Source organism: Somniosus microcephalus, chromosome 6 (genome assembly GCF_052327205.1).
Source record: "Somniosus microcephalus isolate GS21.2 chromosome 6, FLI_Smic_1.0, whole genome shotgun sequence".
Lineage (NCBI taxonomy): Eukaryota > Metazoa > Chordata > Chondrichthyes > Squaliformes > Somniosidae > Somniosus > Somniosus microcephalus.
This window is the reverse complement of record NC_140992.1, coordinates 75,461,830-75,480,218: the sequence shown is the minus strand read 5'-3', so window position 1 is coordinate 75,480,218 and position 18,389 is coordinate 75,461,830. Positions and strand designations below refer to the sequence as shown.

The 18,389-nt window shown below is 47.9% G+C and overlaps 1 protein-coding gene across 2 annotated transcripts in view; it reads right to left on the bottom strand.

Annotated features, from left to right (window-relative positions):
* Positions 1–18,389, bottom strand: part of si (sucrase-isomaltase) — a 205,593-nt gene that overhangs the window by 179,300 nt on the left and 7,904 nt on the right. For both annotated transcript variants that reach the window (XR_015078687.1, XM_085990397.1), the window contains exons 4-6: positions 5,375–5,495; positions 5,155–5,264; positions 4,485–4,636 (exon numbers count right to left, since the gene is read on the bottom strand). Coding sequence is in view for 1 of the 2 variants with exons in the window: in XM_085990397.1 (XP_085846523.1) it covers positions 4,485–4,636; positions 5,155–5,264; positions 5,375–5,495 (383 nt within the window). In the remaining variant the exon portion in view is untranslated. The remainder of the gene's footprint in view (positions 1–4,484; positions 4,637–5,154; positions 5,265–5,374; positions 5,496–18,389) is intronic.

The following is an 18,389-nucleotide window of genomic DNA, read 5'->3' as shown; positions in this document are numbered from 1 at the left end:
CCAGCCTCTGTAAAGAAAGCCCCGGAAAGTGAGTTTAAATACTCACTGGGTCTCCGGTCTCACTGCTCCCGACACCAGCCCCTGTAAAGAAAGCCCCGGAAAGTGAGTTTAAATACTCACTGGGTCTCCGGTCTCACTGCTCCCGAAACCAGCCTCTGTAAAGAAAGTCCCGGAAAGTGAGTTTAAATACTCACTGGGTCTCCGGTCTCACTGCTCCCGACACCAGTCTCTGTAAAGAAAGCCCCGGAAAGTGAGTTTAAATACTCACTGGGTCTCCGGTCTCACTGAACCCGACACCAGTCTCTGTAAAGAAAGCCCTGGAAAGTGAGTTTAAATACTCACTGGGTCTCCGGTCTCACTGCTCCCGACACCAGCCTCTGTAAAGAAAGCCCCGGAAAATGAGTTTAAATACTCATTGGGTCTCCGGTCTCACTGCTCCCGACACTGGCCTCTGTAAAGAAAGCCCCGGAAAGTGAGTTTAAATACTCACTGGGTCTCCGGTCTCACTGCTCCCGACACCAGCAAGAAGGGAAGGAAGAAAAGGGTTCCCAGGCTTCTCGTAGATGCCTCCGCTGAGGAAGCGCTGAGTGAGGGCGGCGAGAGGGGCTTCCCAGGAGATCACATTGGAGAAGTTTGTGAGGCTCCAACCTTCCACAGCTGTGCCTAAGCCTTAAAGAAGTAGCCCCAAGCCTTCAGCAACAAGGTCCTTCAACATACAAGTGCTATCCCTTTAAATCGCAGCTTTTCCGAATGACCTGCAGCTGACGGCAAGCAAGCCGGCAAGCTTCACGCCAGGTTTCATCAGCGGGGTTCCCCGCAGGCGTGTTTGGTGTGGGGAAAGCTCCAAAATCGCAACAGCCCCTGAAAATCGACTTAATCAAGGTAATAATTGCTCATTAGTGTTCTGACGGCCAGTCCCGCCAGCGACGGGCAGGACTGAAGCGGGTTGCGGAGGAACGGCGGTCCGAAAGTCAGACGGGGCAGGGAATCAGGCGGGGGGGTGTTGCGACCCGCTTTTTCGGCTATTTTCGGCCCCCGGCCGCCTGAAAAGCCGCCCGACGGCTGGCAGAAAATTGGAGCCATTATCTCAAACATAAAATCTTCCATGAACCAGCTTAATAGAATGTAATTCTTCATTTATTTTTTCTTTGCATTAAAAAATATTCCTTTATGTATTTAAGAGTGATAACTTGGTGCAGTTTTATCAATACAGCTGAAAATGGGTTTAATCACAAAAAGTAAGCATTAACAAGAGTGTCTGGTCCTCCACCTGTGAGTGGCCCGATTTTAAATCACTGAAAATGACTTAGAAAAACTATACAGAACCATTTATTAGTTTCATTTGGTGTACACTAGTCAGCTTCTTAGTAAATTAAATATTTTTTAATATTTAAAAACATTTAAAACTTGCTGATTAGTGCCTGTGCGCTAAAACAAACAAGCTTAATTTGAAGACCCTGCAATCAGGTGCAATCGGTGGACACTTGACAGTGCAATGTTTTTTAAACCAGTGTTAAAGATCGCGGAAACTTGATTTAAAATTCCTCAATTTTTTGCAGTGGTAGCTCTAGGCCAAGGGTCAAAATCCTGGAACTCCCTCCCTAACAGCACTGTGGGAGTACCTTCACCACATGGACTGCAGCGGTTCAAGAAGGAGGCTCACCAACACCTTCTCGGGGGCAATTAGGGATGGGCAATTAACGCTGTCCTTGCCAGCGACGCCTACATCCCATAAACGAATTTTAAAAAAAGGTCATACCTCAATCCATCCATTTATCATTTCTAATAATCTGTACGGAAAGGTTCATATTCCTCAATTTTGGCACAATGGCTGTATTTCTAAGGTTACAAAGCCCTATAAAATGTTATGATTGTTATCGTAAACAAAGTTATGTCTTTGTAAATACATAACTTATGGAATTTATGGCCTGGTAATATTTAACTTTTCATAAAGCTTGCATCAGAATTACATTAGAATGATATTGCTAAATGGCCAGCTTGTTAATTTACATTGCATAAAATGTTATATATATTACCAAAAGAGTCAAAACAGTTTATGGAGGAAGAAAATACTATGCCATGTTGAAGAATAGCGATGGAAGATTGATATAGCTGACCCTCGGATTTAGGGCTCTAAGTTACTAAGGGAATAACAGAACTGAACCTGGTTATAATTACAGAAAAAAAAGCTTGAAAGACATGATCTAAGTTTTTTAAATGCTGGGAGTGGGCCAGGGGTGGGGGGGCAGGCACGGGGGGGCTGGGTTGGGGGGGCGGTGTTGGGGGGGCGGGCAGCAGAGATGGATAATCTGACTATGGCACTGCACCACATGAATTTAAAAATAATAAGGCTCAAGTAAGACCTGGGACTGGGACAATTTTGTTTTTCTTAGAACGTACATGTGCTGAGTTTACAGAAAAGAGAATGGAAATGAGAAAACATTCTGTGGAGAAGTCTGAGAGTGGAGATTACGGGCTTGATTTTGCCGGCGCTCAGAGGGCGGGTCCGCTGTCAAAATAGCAAAGATTGACAGTGGGTAGGAAACCCGCTGTTAACCCGCCTCCACGCGAGTCTCCCAGCTGTCGGGTCTGTCAGCGGAGAACTGAACCGACACCAAGCGGCGGGGGAAACAATTGAGAGTATTAAATGGCTTGTTAAGAGCCAATTTAATGCTATTTTGAGGCTTCCTTCCAATTTTACGTGCCCCCACATGGGTTACCCGCTGCTCAGGGAACACGCCAGCTCACCCTGGCATGAGTTGAGTCTGGTCTTATGTATCTGATAAGCTGACAGCCATGTTGCAGATGGTCAGTTTCAGAGTGCAGAAACTGTTGGTTACTGCATTTGTAATACATATAGAGATTTCTTTAGCTTGCAAGTGTTTACAGCCAATTGCATGTCCAGTGCCACCTCATTGGAACAACCTCTCTCACCATTGACAGATCACTTCTGTCATCTTACCTGCAGCTGCCATCAATTGCAGCAACATCGATGCCCTAAAAACTATCTCAACATGCTCCTCTGATTCTTTCCACACTCAGCCCCAACACTAACATCACCAGGCACACCAGCAGCACCAACAACAACACCAACCTTCTCCACCATCATCTAATGCTGCACAGGACATCAGCCCCTGACAACATTGCTGCCCGGGAGGCCAACAATGGCATCACCATGGCTAGATTTACTTCACTTGATGCTGTAAACCCTGGCTGCCACATAATGCACCAGATTGACACCATCCCACACCAGCACAATAAAGCATTCCTTTAATGTCCAAGCCATTCCATGCACACTCATCACTATATTGGGCGGGGGGGGGGGGGGGGAGGTGGCGGAAGTTATGTTTTAACATTCACTGGAACTCAGTAAGACACTTCTCAAGGTATGCACAGATCTGTCCAATAAGGGGCATTGTTTAAAATATAGGTTTCACTGTATGACAACACATTACCAGAAACTTCACATGGACATTGGCTAAACCTCTCAAGTGCCTAACCTTGTGTGTTGTTAGTTGGTATGCTTGCAGTAGGATGAGGGTGAGTGTGAGGGGTGGCTAGTGAGATGGGGATAGAGAGGGTTGGGTGGAGGTGCAAGGTAAGTTGGTGTGAGTAAGGATGTGCAGGAGAAGGGTAGGGAAGGCCGAGTGATGGGGATGTGATGAGAGGCACAGCAGGATGAGTTTGAGTGTGGCTTTGCAGTAATGTTTCGTGATTCATTGAGATCATTGACATGTTGACACCACTGCAGCCAGGGACTCCTGACAACATCCGTGCTTTTGCCCTCCTGTGCAATGTGCAACCAGGCTGCATTGGTGTCCTGGGGAGGTCTCTTCTGCCCTATGGAGGGAGTCATTGGAGAACTTGGGTGAAACCATCTACCTCTGTGCAGTGCTTGTCAACATTTGCAGCACCTCAATGCTATAAAACACCGACAGAACAACTGTCAAACTAAATGTGGCCATGTTCCCTTTAAGGAAACCGGTTGATGACGCGTCATCAAGTGACGTCATCAGGCCCACTTCCTGTTAATTGGCCGGGAAGCCCGCAGGGCGGGCTTAACAAGGACTATCAAGGGAAAATCCCTTTGACAAAGCGGCTGCAGCCAGGAGCAGGACCAAAACCTGGTATCAAGCTATCCCACCGCCATCCCGCCTCCGCAGAGAAAATCCAGCCCTACATGTGAGAGACAATATGTAAGAGAACATATTGAGGCAGATAGAGATTAGGGGAGATGCTGCAGAATGAACCAATAGAGTCTTTTTTAGTTTCATCTACCACTTTCACCTTGAAATAGTGGCGGGTGAACCTAGTTATATAAACACATTCATATAACATTTCTTGCCACTATTTTAAATGTTTATTTTTAATACCACCGTTGAAAGAATAGACGGAGAAATTTCACGCTCGTGTAATAATGTGCTTGTTACTAATAATCAGTGCCAACATTATTTAAAGTATGTATTAGTAAGAAAATTGCTTACAGAACAGTTTTGGTGGACTTTCTCCTGATTACAATTCCAAAAGGATTCTGATGAAGTTCAACTTCGTAATTAGGATTTGATGCTGCAAGACCCTTAAATGGTTTAATATTTTCATGCGGAACTTCAAATCGTTGTTTGTTAGCATCTGTAATCTTAGCATGACAATCAATAAAATAAAAATGTCTGTTAGAAGAACAAATTAAAAAATATAAAGTGATGCCTTCAACACAAATCTATTCACTAAGACATCAGTCTGATGATCACAAAACCAAAGGTTGTTGCACAATGCATTTAATTCGGGGTTTTAGTAACTAATTGCTTTGATAATCAAATAATATACAAATGAGTGATTAAAATTGAGTATTCTGATGCATTATATAGAAAAGTACTATATCTTGGTTAGATATGCATTCAGTGTTATCCATTAAGGTCAAGTTAAAAACAAATTACAGCTGTTGATAGACACATGTTCTAATAAACAAAAAGCGTATTTTAGCCTTTGTTTTTATTGTATCTCTTTTTGTAATTTGTCCCAATGTCAATGATAAAAAATAATTACTAAAATATATAAGTTTAAAAATTTGCGGAATGGATTATCCATTTCATATTTGGAATAAAAGGATGGTAATAGAAAACCCAAAGATTTTACTTCTCTTTAAGGCATGCTAACCTTGAATCGGAAGCGATTTGCTGTCTGCCTTTCCGCAGTTAATAGCAACGTTTCAATGTCATTTCCATAAAGGGAGGGAGAAGGCAAACGCTGCAGCTGAGCTTCAAAACCTTTTTCAAAATAGGATCTCTGTTAAATGGACTCAGTAATAAAAAACATTCAGATCACGTGATAAAAAAAGCAGACAAACAAAACAAGTTGTTTCAGCTGCAGTCCAGACCTGCTCGAGTTTTCTTTCGTCCTTCTTGGATCCTGTATCCAGTACTCGCTGCGAAGAAGCACCAGGGCACATTTCCTTTGGTCGCTGATTTCCAGCAGCAACCTCGAGCTTCACAGGCTTCCTAGGAAAGAGAAAAGTGTAAGATAAAAGGCCAGAAATTACTGTAAAAATAATGGTGCGGCTAATGGCGCTCACCTTTATTTATGCACAAATTGGACAACAACTTCAGGTAATCGTGAACGTGCAGTTAAACACGTAAGCTGTGTGAAAACAATATCTAGCCATCTGGCTCCCCATTCAAACGTATTGACCAGCGTGTAGTTCCTGTACTGACATCATATATACAGACTAAACTTGCCACAGAAAGTTAGGGCTTGTCTATTTCAGTCTAAGTACCCTTTCTAATGGTGTGATGAGTCTTAATTACTGCCAAACAACCTGTCTGGCGTTGAAAATTTACTTTTACAAGTGTGGAGTCTCTTTTAATTGCTGTTTGAGATTTTTTTAAATGTAAAGATTTTTTTTTCCATCTTTTTTCATCTTTTTTCTTTCTGGCCCCGATTTTCGGCTTGTGTGGGGAATGGTTGGATTTCCCCGAATGTGGGGTTTCTGACACACATAAAAAAGTGTCAGCCAGCTCCACGCAATTTTCCCTCCAGTGCCAATTAATTCCCAGCATGTGGGAAGCCTTGCTAATTGTCCAATTCCAGTCAGAAATCCCCACAGTATGATGTCATCATTTGTGGTGCTTTCAAGGTCCATAGCAAGCACTGCATCCTCTGAAGGCTTCCAAATGAACCATACAGGACTGCAGAGGAGCCTGCAGCAGCTGTGGGCAGTGCCAGACCCCGAGCTGCCTCCAAATTCGACGAGGCTTCACTGCGGGCATTATTGGATGGGGTTAGGGCCCACGGGGAGGTCCTCTTCCCTAGGTCAGGGAGGAAGAGGCCTCCCACCGAGACCAATGCTGCATGGATGCAGGTGTCAGCAGATGCCAGCTCGCTGGGAGTCACCAGAAGAACCATGGCATTACATCTCTAACTCCTTCCTTAACTCCCCTACAGTACCATCCAGAGCCCCCATCCTCACTGTGGAGGAGGAAGAGGCTGTGCAGCCAGACTCCTCAGAGGAAGCTCCAACCTCTGAGGGCGCAGCGTCAGCAGAAGTAAGCGCACCCAGCACCAGCGCAGCCACTCACACCTCGGGGGGACCTTTGGGACATAGAGTAGTGTTGTCACCTGGTGTTTCACAGCTCACAAGTGAGCCTCAGCAGATTCTGGAGACAGGGACAGCAGTGGAGAGTCCTCATCGGAGGGTGCAGGACTCTGCCAGCTCAGCTCAGCTGCGCTGCATGTCGACCCTCTGCCTCTGGGTCCATCTGCAAGCGAAGAGGTGATGGATCTCCATGCACAGATGCAGGAGTCTCTGGCAGGTTTTGTCTCCAGGGTCGCTGCGAGTGTGGAGTGAATGGAGGAGTCCATAGCGACCATGAACAGAGCCTTTGTGGAGTCATTGGCGCATGAACGCATCACCATGGAAAGGTTGGCAACCTCCATGGAGGAGATAACTCGCCAGGGTACGGAAAACATGGTGAGTGCTCATAAGAGAACGACATCTCTTGAGGAGCGTTGGCCATCAGTTGAACAGAGAAACCAGATCTTCATGGAAGTCCTTCTGAGTAGGACTGCCAGTGCAGAAACCAGTCCCCATGGCCCCCTAAAGCGCAGCAAGGTGCTCTCAAGCCACTTCCAAGCACTGGCCTCTTCTGGCCTGTGCAGCTTCAGGTGAGTGAGCAGCAGCTGGGTGCTCCTGGTGCTCATCATGCTGTTCCTGGTTCTGCTGCTGCCACCTCTGCTGCTGGAGATCCTCTAATGGCAAGAAGGGAAGGAAAAAAAGGCGTCCCATGCTTCTCGTAGATGCCTCCGCTGAGGAAGCGCTGAGTGAGGGTGGCGAGAGGGGCTTCCCAGGAGATCACATTGGAGAAGTGTGTGAGGCTCCAACCTTCCACAGCTGTGCTGAAGCCTTGAAGAAGTAGTCCCAAGCCTTCAGCAACAAGGTCCTTCAACATACAAGTGCTGTCCCTTTAAATCGCAGCTTCTCCATTGACCTGCAGCTGACAGCTAGCAAGCCGGCAAGCTTCACGCCAGCTCTCAGCAGCGGGGTTACCCGTAGGCGGGTTTCATGTGGGGAAAGCCCCAAAGTCGCAGCGGCCCCGGAAAATCTACCTCAACGAGGTAATTATTGGTAATTAATGTGCCGACGACCAGTCCCGCCAGCGGCGGCCGGGACTGAAGTGGGGTGCGGGGAAACGGCGATCTGAAAGTCGGATGGGGCGGGGAATCAGTCGGGGCGGGGCGGGGAATCAGTCGGGGGGGGTCCCGACCCGCTTTTTCGCCGATTTTCGGCCCCTGGCCGCATGAAAAGCCGCCCGACGGCGGCCAGAAAATCGGGGCCTCTGTCTCTTTTTTCTCTCTTTCTTGATCCAATCTTTCTTTCGCTCTCTTTATTTCACTTTCTGTACCTTTGAATTCACTATTCTAACTTACACTTCCTGGTTTAGATTCTGCGCTGTTCATTAACAATACTTCAATCTGATTGGTTAAGGAGATACACAGTTGCATTGCCCTGTTCACGCAAGTCCCAGATGCCCACTGCGCCGTTTGGATTTTTAACTTGCAGCAACTTCCAATGCAAAAGGTCCTAGAAATTAAATGGGCAAGGGCAAGTCTAATGAATGACGGGCACTGTTGGTTTGCCTACTACAGTAAATTCTGGCTCATAATGACCTGATGTTCCGATATTGTTCAGATTTCTTTTGTCTCCCATGCATTTGTAATATGTCTCGGCCTTTATTAGCACAAACTATAACGTGTGTCATAATTCCCTTGGCACAATCAATTGCATGGGCTTTCGAAAAGATGTATTATGGTAATCATAGTTTATATAATTTTCAACAAGAAAAAAGAAGACACTTGTCAGGTACATTGGATATTTTCACAGACTGCCATGTGTCAAATCATCATGTGATTTCCCATGTTTCAACTGATGGTTAAAGTTAGATCATCCTGACCCGCTATCCCCTGCTTACTTTACTGGCCAGAAATGTATTTTACACTTGATGTGCAAAACTTCAAACCTCGCTAATTTAATTTGCTAATGGATGAATCTACAAAATGAAATGGATAATGAGGCTTTAATAAGGCATTTATAGTACACAGCTGCTTCAAAAAGTAGTTCTGCAAATTGGATTTGTGCTCTCCGACCGTTAAACTGCCTTGTTCAAAGTGTGAGGTAATTTAACAGCAGAAAAGGTAGCAAAGAAATAATGCTGACTGTCAGCACATGAGGCTGTAGTCTGACTGCTCTCCCCTGTGTAGATAGTTTCACCATCAGCTGCCAGTACGGAGCTTCCCCAGCCAGTAAAGAAGCTGTTGGGCCCAAAAATGAAAAAGATATTGAAAATCTTTTGTCAAAATAACTGGGTGTGTGAAAGAAGCAGCAGCTTGCACATTAATTTTTATACCTCTCAACTGTCCAGATTTAGTTACTGCCACAATTTTTTATTTCAATCAAGATTTTAATTTTGTCCCACTGTCCTAACAGTGAAGTGGTGTGGAGATGCCGGAGTTGGACTGGGGTGGACAAATGTAAGAAGTCACACAACACCAGGTTATAGTCCAACAGCTTTATTTGAAGTCACAAGCTTTCGGAGCGCTGCTCCTTCGTCAGGTGAAGTGGAGAGATGCATAAAGACACAGCTTATATAGTCAGAGAATAATGTCAGATGTTTACAGGTAATCTTTCTAACTGCCATTTATCACACCTCGGCAGAGAGTCAATCACAGCAATCAACGGTGTGAATGGTGTCCAAACAGGTCAGTCAGGAAAACATTACATCAAAGAACAATGAGGTGGGGTCACGAGGGGTCAAATGTTGCAGATGCTGGGGTCTGTGTGAAAAACAAAAAAACAGACAAAAAAATTTTTTTTTGCTGGAAATCACAGCAGGTCCGGCCGCATCTGTGTAGAGAGAACAAGCCAACGACGACTTGAGTCTGGATGACCCTACGTCAGGTGGGGTTACATGTAGCGTGACATGAACCCAAGATCCCGGTTCAGGCCGTCCTCATGGGTGCGGAACTTGGCTATCAGTTTCTGCTCGACGATTTTGCGTTGTCATGTGTCTCGAAGGCCGCCTTGGAGAATGCTTACCCGAAGATCGGAGGCTGAATGTCCTTGACTGCTGAAGTGTTCCCCGAAGAAGAAAGAGTCAAATTGGACACCTCCGGAGGGTCGCTGCCCTAAGCTTGACATGTATGCTCAAGCTTTCAGGAGATGCATCAACGCCAGATTCATCAGCTGCACTCACAAGACAGTCCAGAATGTCACCCGAGCACAACGCAATGCCATCCACGCTCTCAAGACCAACCGCAACATCGTCATCAAACCAGTAGACAAAGGAGGAGCCATCGTCATACAGAACAGAACGGACTATTGCAAAGAAGCATACCGACAACTGGACAACCAGGAACACTACAGACAGTTACCTGCAGATCCGACCAAAGAACACACCTGCCAACTCAACAGACTGATCAAGACCTTCGATCCAGACCTTCAAAGCATCCTATGCGCTCTCATCCCACGTACTCCCCGCGTGGGAGACTTCTACTGCCTCCCAAAGATACACAAAGCCAACACACCCGGACGACCTATCGTATCAGGCAACGGAACCCTGTGTGAGAACCTCTCTGGATACGTTGAGGGCATCCTGAAACCCATTGTACAGGGAACCCCCAGCTTCTGTCGTGACACTACAGACTTCTTACAGAAACTCAGCACCCACGGACCAGTTGAACCAGGAACACTCCTCGCCACGATGGACGTCTCGGCACTCTACACCAGTATCCCCCACGATGACGGCATCGCTGCGGCAGCCTCAGTACTCAACACCAACAACAGCCAATCTCCAGAAGCCATCCTACAACTCATCCGCTTCATCCTTGACCACAATGTCTTCACCTTTGACAACCAGTTCTTTACCCAAACACACGGAACAGCCATGGGGGCCAAATTCGCACCCCAATACGCCAACATCTTCATGCACAAGTTCGAGCAAGACTTCTTCGCTGCACAGGACCTCCAACCAATGCTATACACCAGATACATCGATGACATTTTCTTCCTATGGACCCATGGCGAAGAATCACTGAAAAGACTACACGATAACATCAACAAGTTCCATCCCACCATCAAACTCACCATGGACTACTCCTCAGAATTGGTTTCATTCTTGGACACACGAATCTCCATCAAAGACGGACACCTCAGCACTTCACTCTACCGCAAGCCCACGGAAAACCTCACGATGCTCCACTTCTCCTGCTTCCACCCTAACCATGTTAAAGAAGCCATCCCCTATGGACAAGCCCTGCGAATACACAGGATCTGCTCAGATGAGGAGGAACGCGATGGACACCTACAGATGCTGAAAGACGCCCTTGTAAGAACGGGATATGATGCTCGACTCGTCGATCGACAGTTCTGACGGGCCACAGTGAAAAATCGTACAGACCTCCTCAGAAGACAAACACGGGACACAACCAACAGAGTACCCTTCGTCGTCCAGTACTTCCCCGGAGCTGAGAAGCTACGCCATGTTCTTCGCAGCCTTCAACATGTCATCAACATGACGACGAACACTTCACTAAGGCCATCCCCACGCCTCCACTACTCGCCTTCAAACAGCCGCCAAACCTCAAACAGACTATCGTTCGCAGCAAATTACCCAGCTTTCAGAACAGCGACCACGACACCACACAACCCTGCCACAGCAACCTCTGCAAGACATGCCAGATCATCAACACAGATACCATCATCACACGTGAGGACACCACCCACCAGGTACATGGTACATACTCATGTGACTCGGCCAAAGTTGTCTACCTCATACGTTGCAGGAAAGGATGCCCCGGAGCATGGTACATCGGCGAGACCATGCAGACACTGCAACAACGGATGAACGGACACTGTGCAACAATCGTCAGGCAGGAGTGTTCCCTCCCAGTCGGGGAACACTTCAGCAGTCAAGGACATTCAGCCTCCGATGTTCAGGTAAGCATTCTCCAAGGCGGCCTTCGAGACACACGACAACGCAAAATCGTCGAGCAGAAACTGATAGCCAAGTTCCGCACCCATGAGGACGGCCTGAACCGGGATCTTGGGTTCATGTCACGCTACATGTAACCCCACCTGACGTAGGGTCATCCAGACTCAAGTCGTCGTTGGCTTGTTCTCTCTACACAGATGCGGCCGGACCTGCTGTGATTTCCAGCAAAAAAAAATTTTTTTGTCTGTTTTTTTGTTTTTCACACAGACCCCAGCATCTGCACCATTTGACCCCTCGTGACCCCACCTCATTGTTCTTTGATGTAATGTTTTCCTGACTGACCTGTTTGGACACCATTCACACCGTTGATTGCTGTGATTATCTCTCTGCCAAGGTGTGATAAATGGCAGTTAGAAAGATTACTTGTAAACATCTGACATTATTCTCTGACTATATAAGCTGTGTCTTTATGCATCTCTCCACTTCACCTGACGAAGGAGCAGCGCTCCGAAAGCTTGTGACTTCAAATAAAGCTGTTGGACTATAACCTGGTGTTGTGTGACTTCTTACATTTGCCTAACATTGAAGTGGCATTCCCTCATTTTAAAGTGGCCACCACACCTAAGTTTGCATTTACACCACAACTTGGGTGTTACTGTGAAGTAGCTTCCTTTTATATTTGCAGTAAAAATCAGGGGTCCGCACTCAATCAGACTCCAGAGAGAAGTGCCATCTTGAAAGAGTTAGTCTCACACCATATCGGAATGGTACTACATGGAAAGTAGTTCCTGTACATTATCAAACCAGGGTTCAGGGCCCCTATGGGCCTCCTCAGGGATTTGGGCCTACAGTTAATGTACAGTTCATATAGTATGGATACCACTGATCACATTGTCTAAACATTTGAAGTTTAATTATTGGGATAGGAGCTCTTCACAAACACATAACCATGTTTGCATAATGCTCTCTCGTGGGTTGGAGAATTGGAGTTCCAACTAGGCAGTGTAAATGTGATATAACAACAGAAAATGCTGGAAACACTCAGTGGGTCAGGCAGCATCATGGAGAGAGAAACATCGGCCCCGATTTTCCCGAAGGTGCGGGGAATTGTCGGGTTCCCCGAATGTCGGGTTCCCACCCGAATCTAAATGGGTCAGCCAGCTGCACGCAATTTTCCCTCAATTGGCCAATTTATTTCCAGCGTGTGGGCACCCTTGCTAATTGTCCATTTCCAGTCAGAAAGCCCCACAGTATGATGTCATCATTCGTGGTGCTTTTAAAGTGTCCAGCAAGCTTTTCAATCTCTGCAGGCTTCCCAACCAGTCTTGCAGAATGGCAGAGGAGCCTGCACCAGCTGCTGCCAGCGGCAGAGGCCGAGCTGCCGCCAAATTTGATGAGACGTCACTCCAGACATTGATGGATGGGGTAAGGGCCCACAGGGAGGTCCTCTTAAATAGCTCAGGGAGGAAGAGGCCTCCCAAAGTGACCAGGGCTGCATGGATGGAGGTGGCTGCAGAGGTCAACTCTCAGGGAGTCACCCGACGGACTTGGATACAGTGCAGGAAGCGCTTCCATGACCTACACCACACAGGAAAAGTAAGTATGCAGTTTCCATCACCCTCAACCTGATCCCCATTGCCTTTCCCCAAAAGCACTCAGCTTCAGCAATCTCTTCCTCCACATCCCACTTCACAGTCGCATCCATGCACCCTTACCCATTCCCTATCTCTCTATGCTCACCTTCACATAACTATTCCATCATGAAGCCCTCACACTGCCTCTCACTCTGATGCTTGGAACACAACTGACAACACATAGGGCGAGCCCTTGATCTTGCAGCCTCACACCATCTTTGTCTCCTTCTAAATATCTATGCTATGCAATCTCTACACTCACTCCTGCACTCTCACTCAAATTCCACTTGTCTCCCTCATTGCAGGAAAAGAGAGCTCACAATAGGAGAGAGTGTGCGAGGACTGGAGGAGGACCACCCTCAATCGCCCACCTGAGCCCCTGGGAGGAAGCAGTGATGGAGATTGCTGGGGCTGACGTGCCTACGGAAGCTGGGGCAGGAGAGACAGGAGCAAGCCCGCAAGCTGGTGATAGAATAGTTTCCCATCTCTCTCATTGACATAGCATGAGTTGCTGATATGATTCTGAAGCTACATCATTTGGACTTATGAGCATATGCCAAATCCAATGTGCAAGTCGCCTTGGCATCAGATCTCTAACTCTTTCCTTTACTCCCCCACAGGTCCATCCGGAGCCCCCGTCCCCACTGCCGAGGAGGAAGAGGTTTTGCAGCCAGACTCCTCAGAGGAAGCTCCAGCCTCTGAGGGCGCAGCGTCAGCACCAGCACCAGCGCAGACACTCACACCTCGGTGGGACCTTCGGGACATAGAGTAGTGTTGTCACCTGGTGTTTCACAGCTCACAAGTGAGCATCAGCAGATTGTGGAGACAGGGACAGCAGTGGAGAGTCCTCATCGGAGGGCGCAGGCCTCTGCCAGCTCAGCTCAGCTGCATGTCGACCCTATGCCTCTGGGTCCATCCGCAAGAGAGGAGGTGATGGATCTCCATGCGCAGATGCAGGAGTCTCTGGCAGGTTTTGTCTCCAGGGTCGCTGCGAGTGTGGAGTGAATGCAGGAGTCCATGGCGAGCATGAGCACAGCCTTATTGGAGTCATTGGCACATCAAAGCATCACCACGGAAAGGATGGCTACCTCCGTGGTAAGGCTGGCTACCGCCGAGGAGAGGAGGGCTGCAGCTGAGGAGAGGAGGGCTGCAGCCGAGGAGAGGAGGGCTGCGGCCGAGGAGAGGAGGGCTACGCCATGGAGGAGCTTAGTCGCCAGGGTATCGAAAATAAGGTGAGTGCTCAGAATAGAATGACATCTCTTGAGGAGCGAGGGGCATCTATTGAGCACCGAAACCAGACCTTCATGGAAGTCCCTTTTAGCAGGACTTCCAGTGCAGGGACGGGTCCCCATGGCCCCCCTGATGTGCAGCAAGGTGCTCTCCAGCCACTTGCAGGCACTCAGGGGGAGCTGACCCATGAGAGGGAGGTTGTTGGCACACCTCAAGGAAGTGGGGGCTCCTCTCCACGCGCTCTCACTTCCATGCCACTTCAGAGCCCTCGGTCAGAGCCAAGCCGGAGTCCACACCCAAGTGAGATAGGAGTCTCAACCCCTGCATAGCCGCAGGTGCAGCAGACTGCTGGCGAGCCCTCACAGGCTCGCCACCCCAGAGGACGCCCGCCAAAGGTGTCGAGACAGGAGCAGCAGCAAAGTGAGCAAGGGGCCTCCACATCTGCTGAAGCCACAGGGGTACCACTACATAGGAGCACGCGTAGGAGAAAAATAAAGCACCACTAATCACAAGGGTAATCACTTGGGTAAAAAGTCTTGTATATAGTTTTAATGCCATCAGTTTCTTGTACATAAAAAATCTGGTGGCAACTGCTGCAGTTGTGGCGTCTGTCATTTGGCAAATGGGGATTTCACATTGAGGCCTTAGGATTACTTGCAGATGTCAGCAAGCTGGTCCAATAGGTAGAAATACTCAGGGATGGGCCACTGTCAATGGTCAGTTAAGAAGCAGCGAGGCTACAGTGTTTGAGGTACCAGGCTACGCAAATCTGGCCAGGATGAGTGCGTTCCTTGCATTCCACCCAGCAATGTTCTCCCGCACTGGTGCTGCTGGTTGACGGGCCTCCGCAGGATACTCATTTGTGTCCTTCTCCTCCTCCTCCTCAGCATCATCCTCATCCGAGGCGGCTCTGTGAGGAACCACTTGGTCCTGCGGAATCGGCAAGCCACGACGCTGTGCCATGTTGTGAAGCACACAGCATACCACAAAGATTTTAGAGACCCTGGCTGATGAGTACTGTAGGGCTCCACCTGATCTATCGAGGCATCTGAAGCGCATCTTTAGCAATCCGATGGCTTGCTCGATAATGCATCTGGTGGAAATGTGGCTGGAGTTGTAGCGCTCCTCAGCTTCGTTGGCTGGTCTCCTCACCGGCGTCATTAGCCAACTCCGCAGGGGATATCCCTTGTCTCCAAGTAGCCATCCCTGAATTTCGTTTGGCAGACTGAATAGCGGAGGCACAGTAGACCGGCGCAGTATGAGGGAGTCATGGCAGCTGCCAGGGTACTTGGCACAAACATGCAAAATCTCCTTCTTGTGGTCACGCACCAGCTCAACGTTAAGGGAGTGGAAGCCCTTGCGGTTGACAAAAACTCCTGGATTGCGATGGGGTGCCCTAAGGGCCACATGTGTGCAGTCAATGATGCCCTGCACCCTTGGAAAGCCTGCCAGCTGAGCTAATCCACGCGCTCGCGCCCTCACACTTGCGCGATCCCGGGTGAAATGGATGTGATTGTGTGTGAGGGCAAAGAGGCCATCGGTGACCTGTTTGATGCAAGTGTGTGTGGCCGCCTGGGAGATGCCGCTGATGTCTGCTGCTGATCCCTGGAAGGAGCCTGAGGCATAAAAGTTGAGTGCGGTGGTGACTTTGATGGCCACTGGTAAGGAGTGTCAACCTGGTGCTCTGGGCTCCAGGTCTTGCTGTAGCATTGCGCAGATGTCAGTCACTACCTCTCGTGAAAGTCGGAGTCGCCTTTGGCACTGCTGCTCAGTCATATTGAGGTAGCTCACCCTGTGTCTGTAGACCCTGTTTGGGGGGTATCTCCTGCGCAGACGGCCTTCCATGTGCTGGCCCCTTCTGGCCTGTGCTGCCTCAGGTGGCTGAGCCGCAGCCTGTCGCTCCTGCTGGTGCTACTGTTGCTGGTGCTGCTGTTGTTGCTGGATCTGCTGCAGCCTCCTCTGCTGTTGCAGATCCTCTAATGCCAAGAAGGGAAGGAACAAAAGGCCTCCCATGCTTCTGGCATATGCCTCCGTTGAGGAGGCGCTGAGTTAGGGTGCTGAGAGGGGCTTCCCAGGAGCTCACACAGGAGAAGTGTGTGAGGCTCCAACCTTCCACAGCTGTGCCTAAGCCTGGAACAAGTTGCCCCAAGCTTTGAGCAACAAGGTCCTGCAGCCTACAAATGCTGGCTGATTAAATCTCTTGATTCATGATTGACCTGCAGCTGAAAGCAAGCAAGCCGACATTGTTCACATCAGGTTTCATCAGCGGTGTTACTAGCTGGCGTGGTTTACGTGGGGAAAGGCTGAAAATTCCAAGGGCCCCTGAAAATAGAATTAAACATGCCAATTATTGATCATTAGGCTCCCGCCGACCAGTCCCGCCTGCTGTGGGCGGGACTGATTCGGGTCGCGCTGAAACATGGGGGCGAAAGTCGGGCGGGGCGGGGAATCGGGCGGGGGTGGGGTTGCAAACCCCTATTTCTGCGATTTTCAGCCCCCGCCCGCCTGAAACCCCGCCCGAACGCTCCAGGAAAATCGGGGCCATCGTCCTGAAATGTTAACTCTGTTTCTCTCTCCACGATGCTGCCTGACCTGCTGAGTGTTTCCAGCATTTTCTGTTGTTATATCTGATTTCCAGCATCCGCAGTATTTTGCTATTGTATTATCAGTATAAATGGGACGCTGCCTGGCTGAAACCATAGTGCAGCCACTGGTCCCAGTCTAAGTGCAGCATGAAACTGTTTGCTTTGAAATGACAGGATTTGGGGGATAAAGTAAGTCTAGAATGCCTAGTTGAACAGGGCGATAAGTCCACCATTGCCATTTTAACTGCACTACTGCTCTGTTTCTCCCAGGCAGAGGGAGTCAAAACCACCCTTCAAATTTCTTTAGATTGAATTTTATCTGACATCTATCTGCCTAATCTATTAGTCTGCCTGCTCCCTGAAGGCACTTACAGTCTTCTTCACAATCATCTCACTATTTTTGAACATTTTGCTATTATGTCCCCTATACCCAAGTCCAGATCATTTATATATATATATATATATATAATATATGTTAGTCCTCAATCTGACCTCTGGGGGACACCACTATTTATATCCCTCTAGTCTAAAAAAACATTTGTTAACTGCTTTCTCTGTTTCTGTCCTTCACATATTGTCACATTCCTTTCCATACAATGTCAATATTCCCTTTAAGCTGCGGACCGTGCAGGGCTCTGGAGGTCCCGCGCAGCCGGCTCACCAGCTTTTAATTGGAAAAACCGCGTGTGCACGGAATTTTGAATGGGCCGCGCGGCCCCCCCAAAAAAAAATTAGCAGGAATATTATACCAATATTAATTTTATCAACCTTTTGCGTGGCACCTAATCAAATGCCCTTTGAAAATTCATGCGCACAATGTGCACTGCATTTCTCTTATCAATACACTCCATTTTTTCCTCAAAGAACTATATCAAATTGGCACAGGCACAATGATAAACAGGAGCCTATAAAAGTCATCTGGACTTTAGTTCAGGTACAATGTGCAGAAGTAACTAGTTAATATAAACTATGTGCATAGTTGTCATGTAACAGGCACTTCTTGTTCTATGATCAATGTGCAAAACATGACAGTTTATGCACAGTCAGCTGAAATTGGTAAAGGTCTGTCAGCATTTCTAATGGTACAATGATAAAGGGATTGTAAACTTGCTCTAAGGTCAATAGGCAAATTATTTTACATCTAAACAATACAAGGCATTTATAGTGAACTGGCTTGCTGAGTTTGTCCATTTTATGTGGCTGCCCAACAATTCCAGCGATGACTTTCTTATATTTTCCAGACACATTTATTTCTATCATTTGTGTGCAGCTACACTACTGATCCTCCTAGCATGCAACTGTTGTTACTACAGGAGTATTGTCTTTCAGCTTTACAGTGTTGTGCAGTGGATGCTCAAACTCCCAAAAAGTATCGTCAGTGGGCAAGGCTGCCCTCTGGAAACATGACATTGGAAAATTACCCCACAGGCATCAGCCTACCATTGATCCCATTGTGTAAG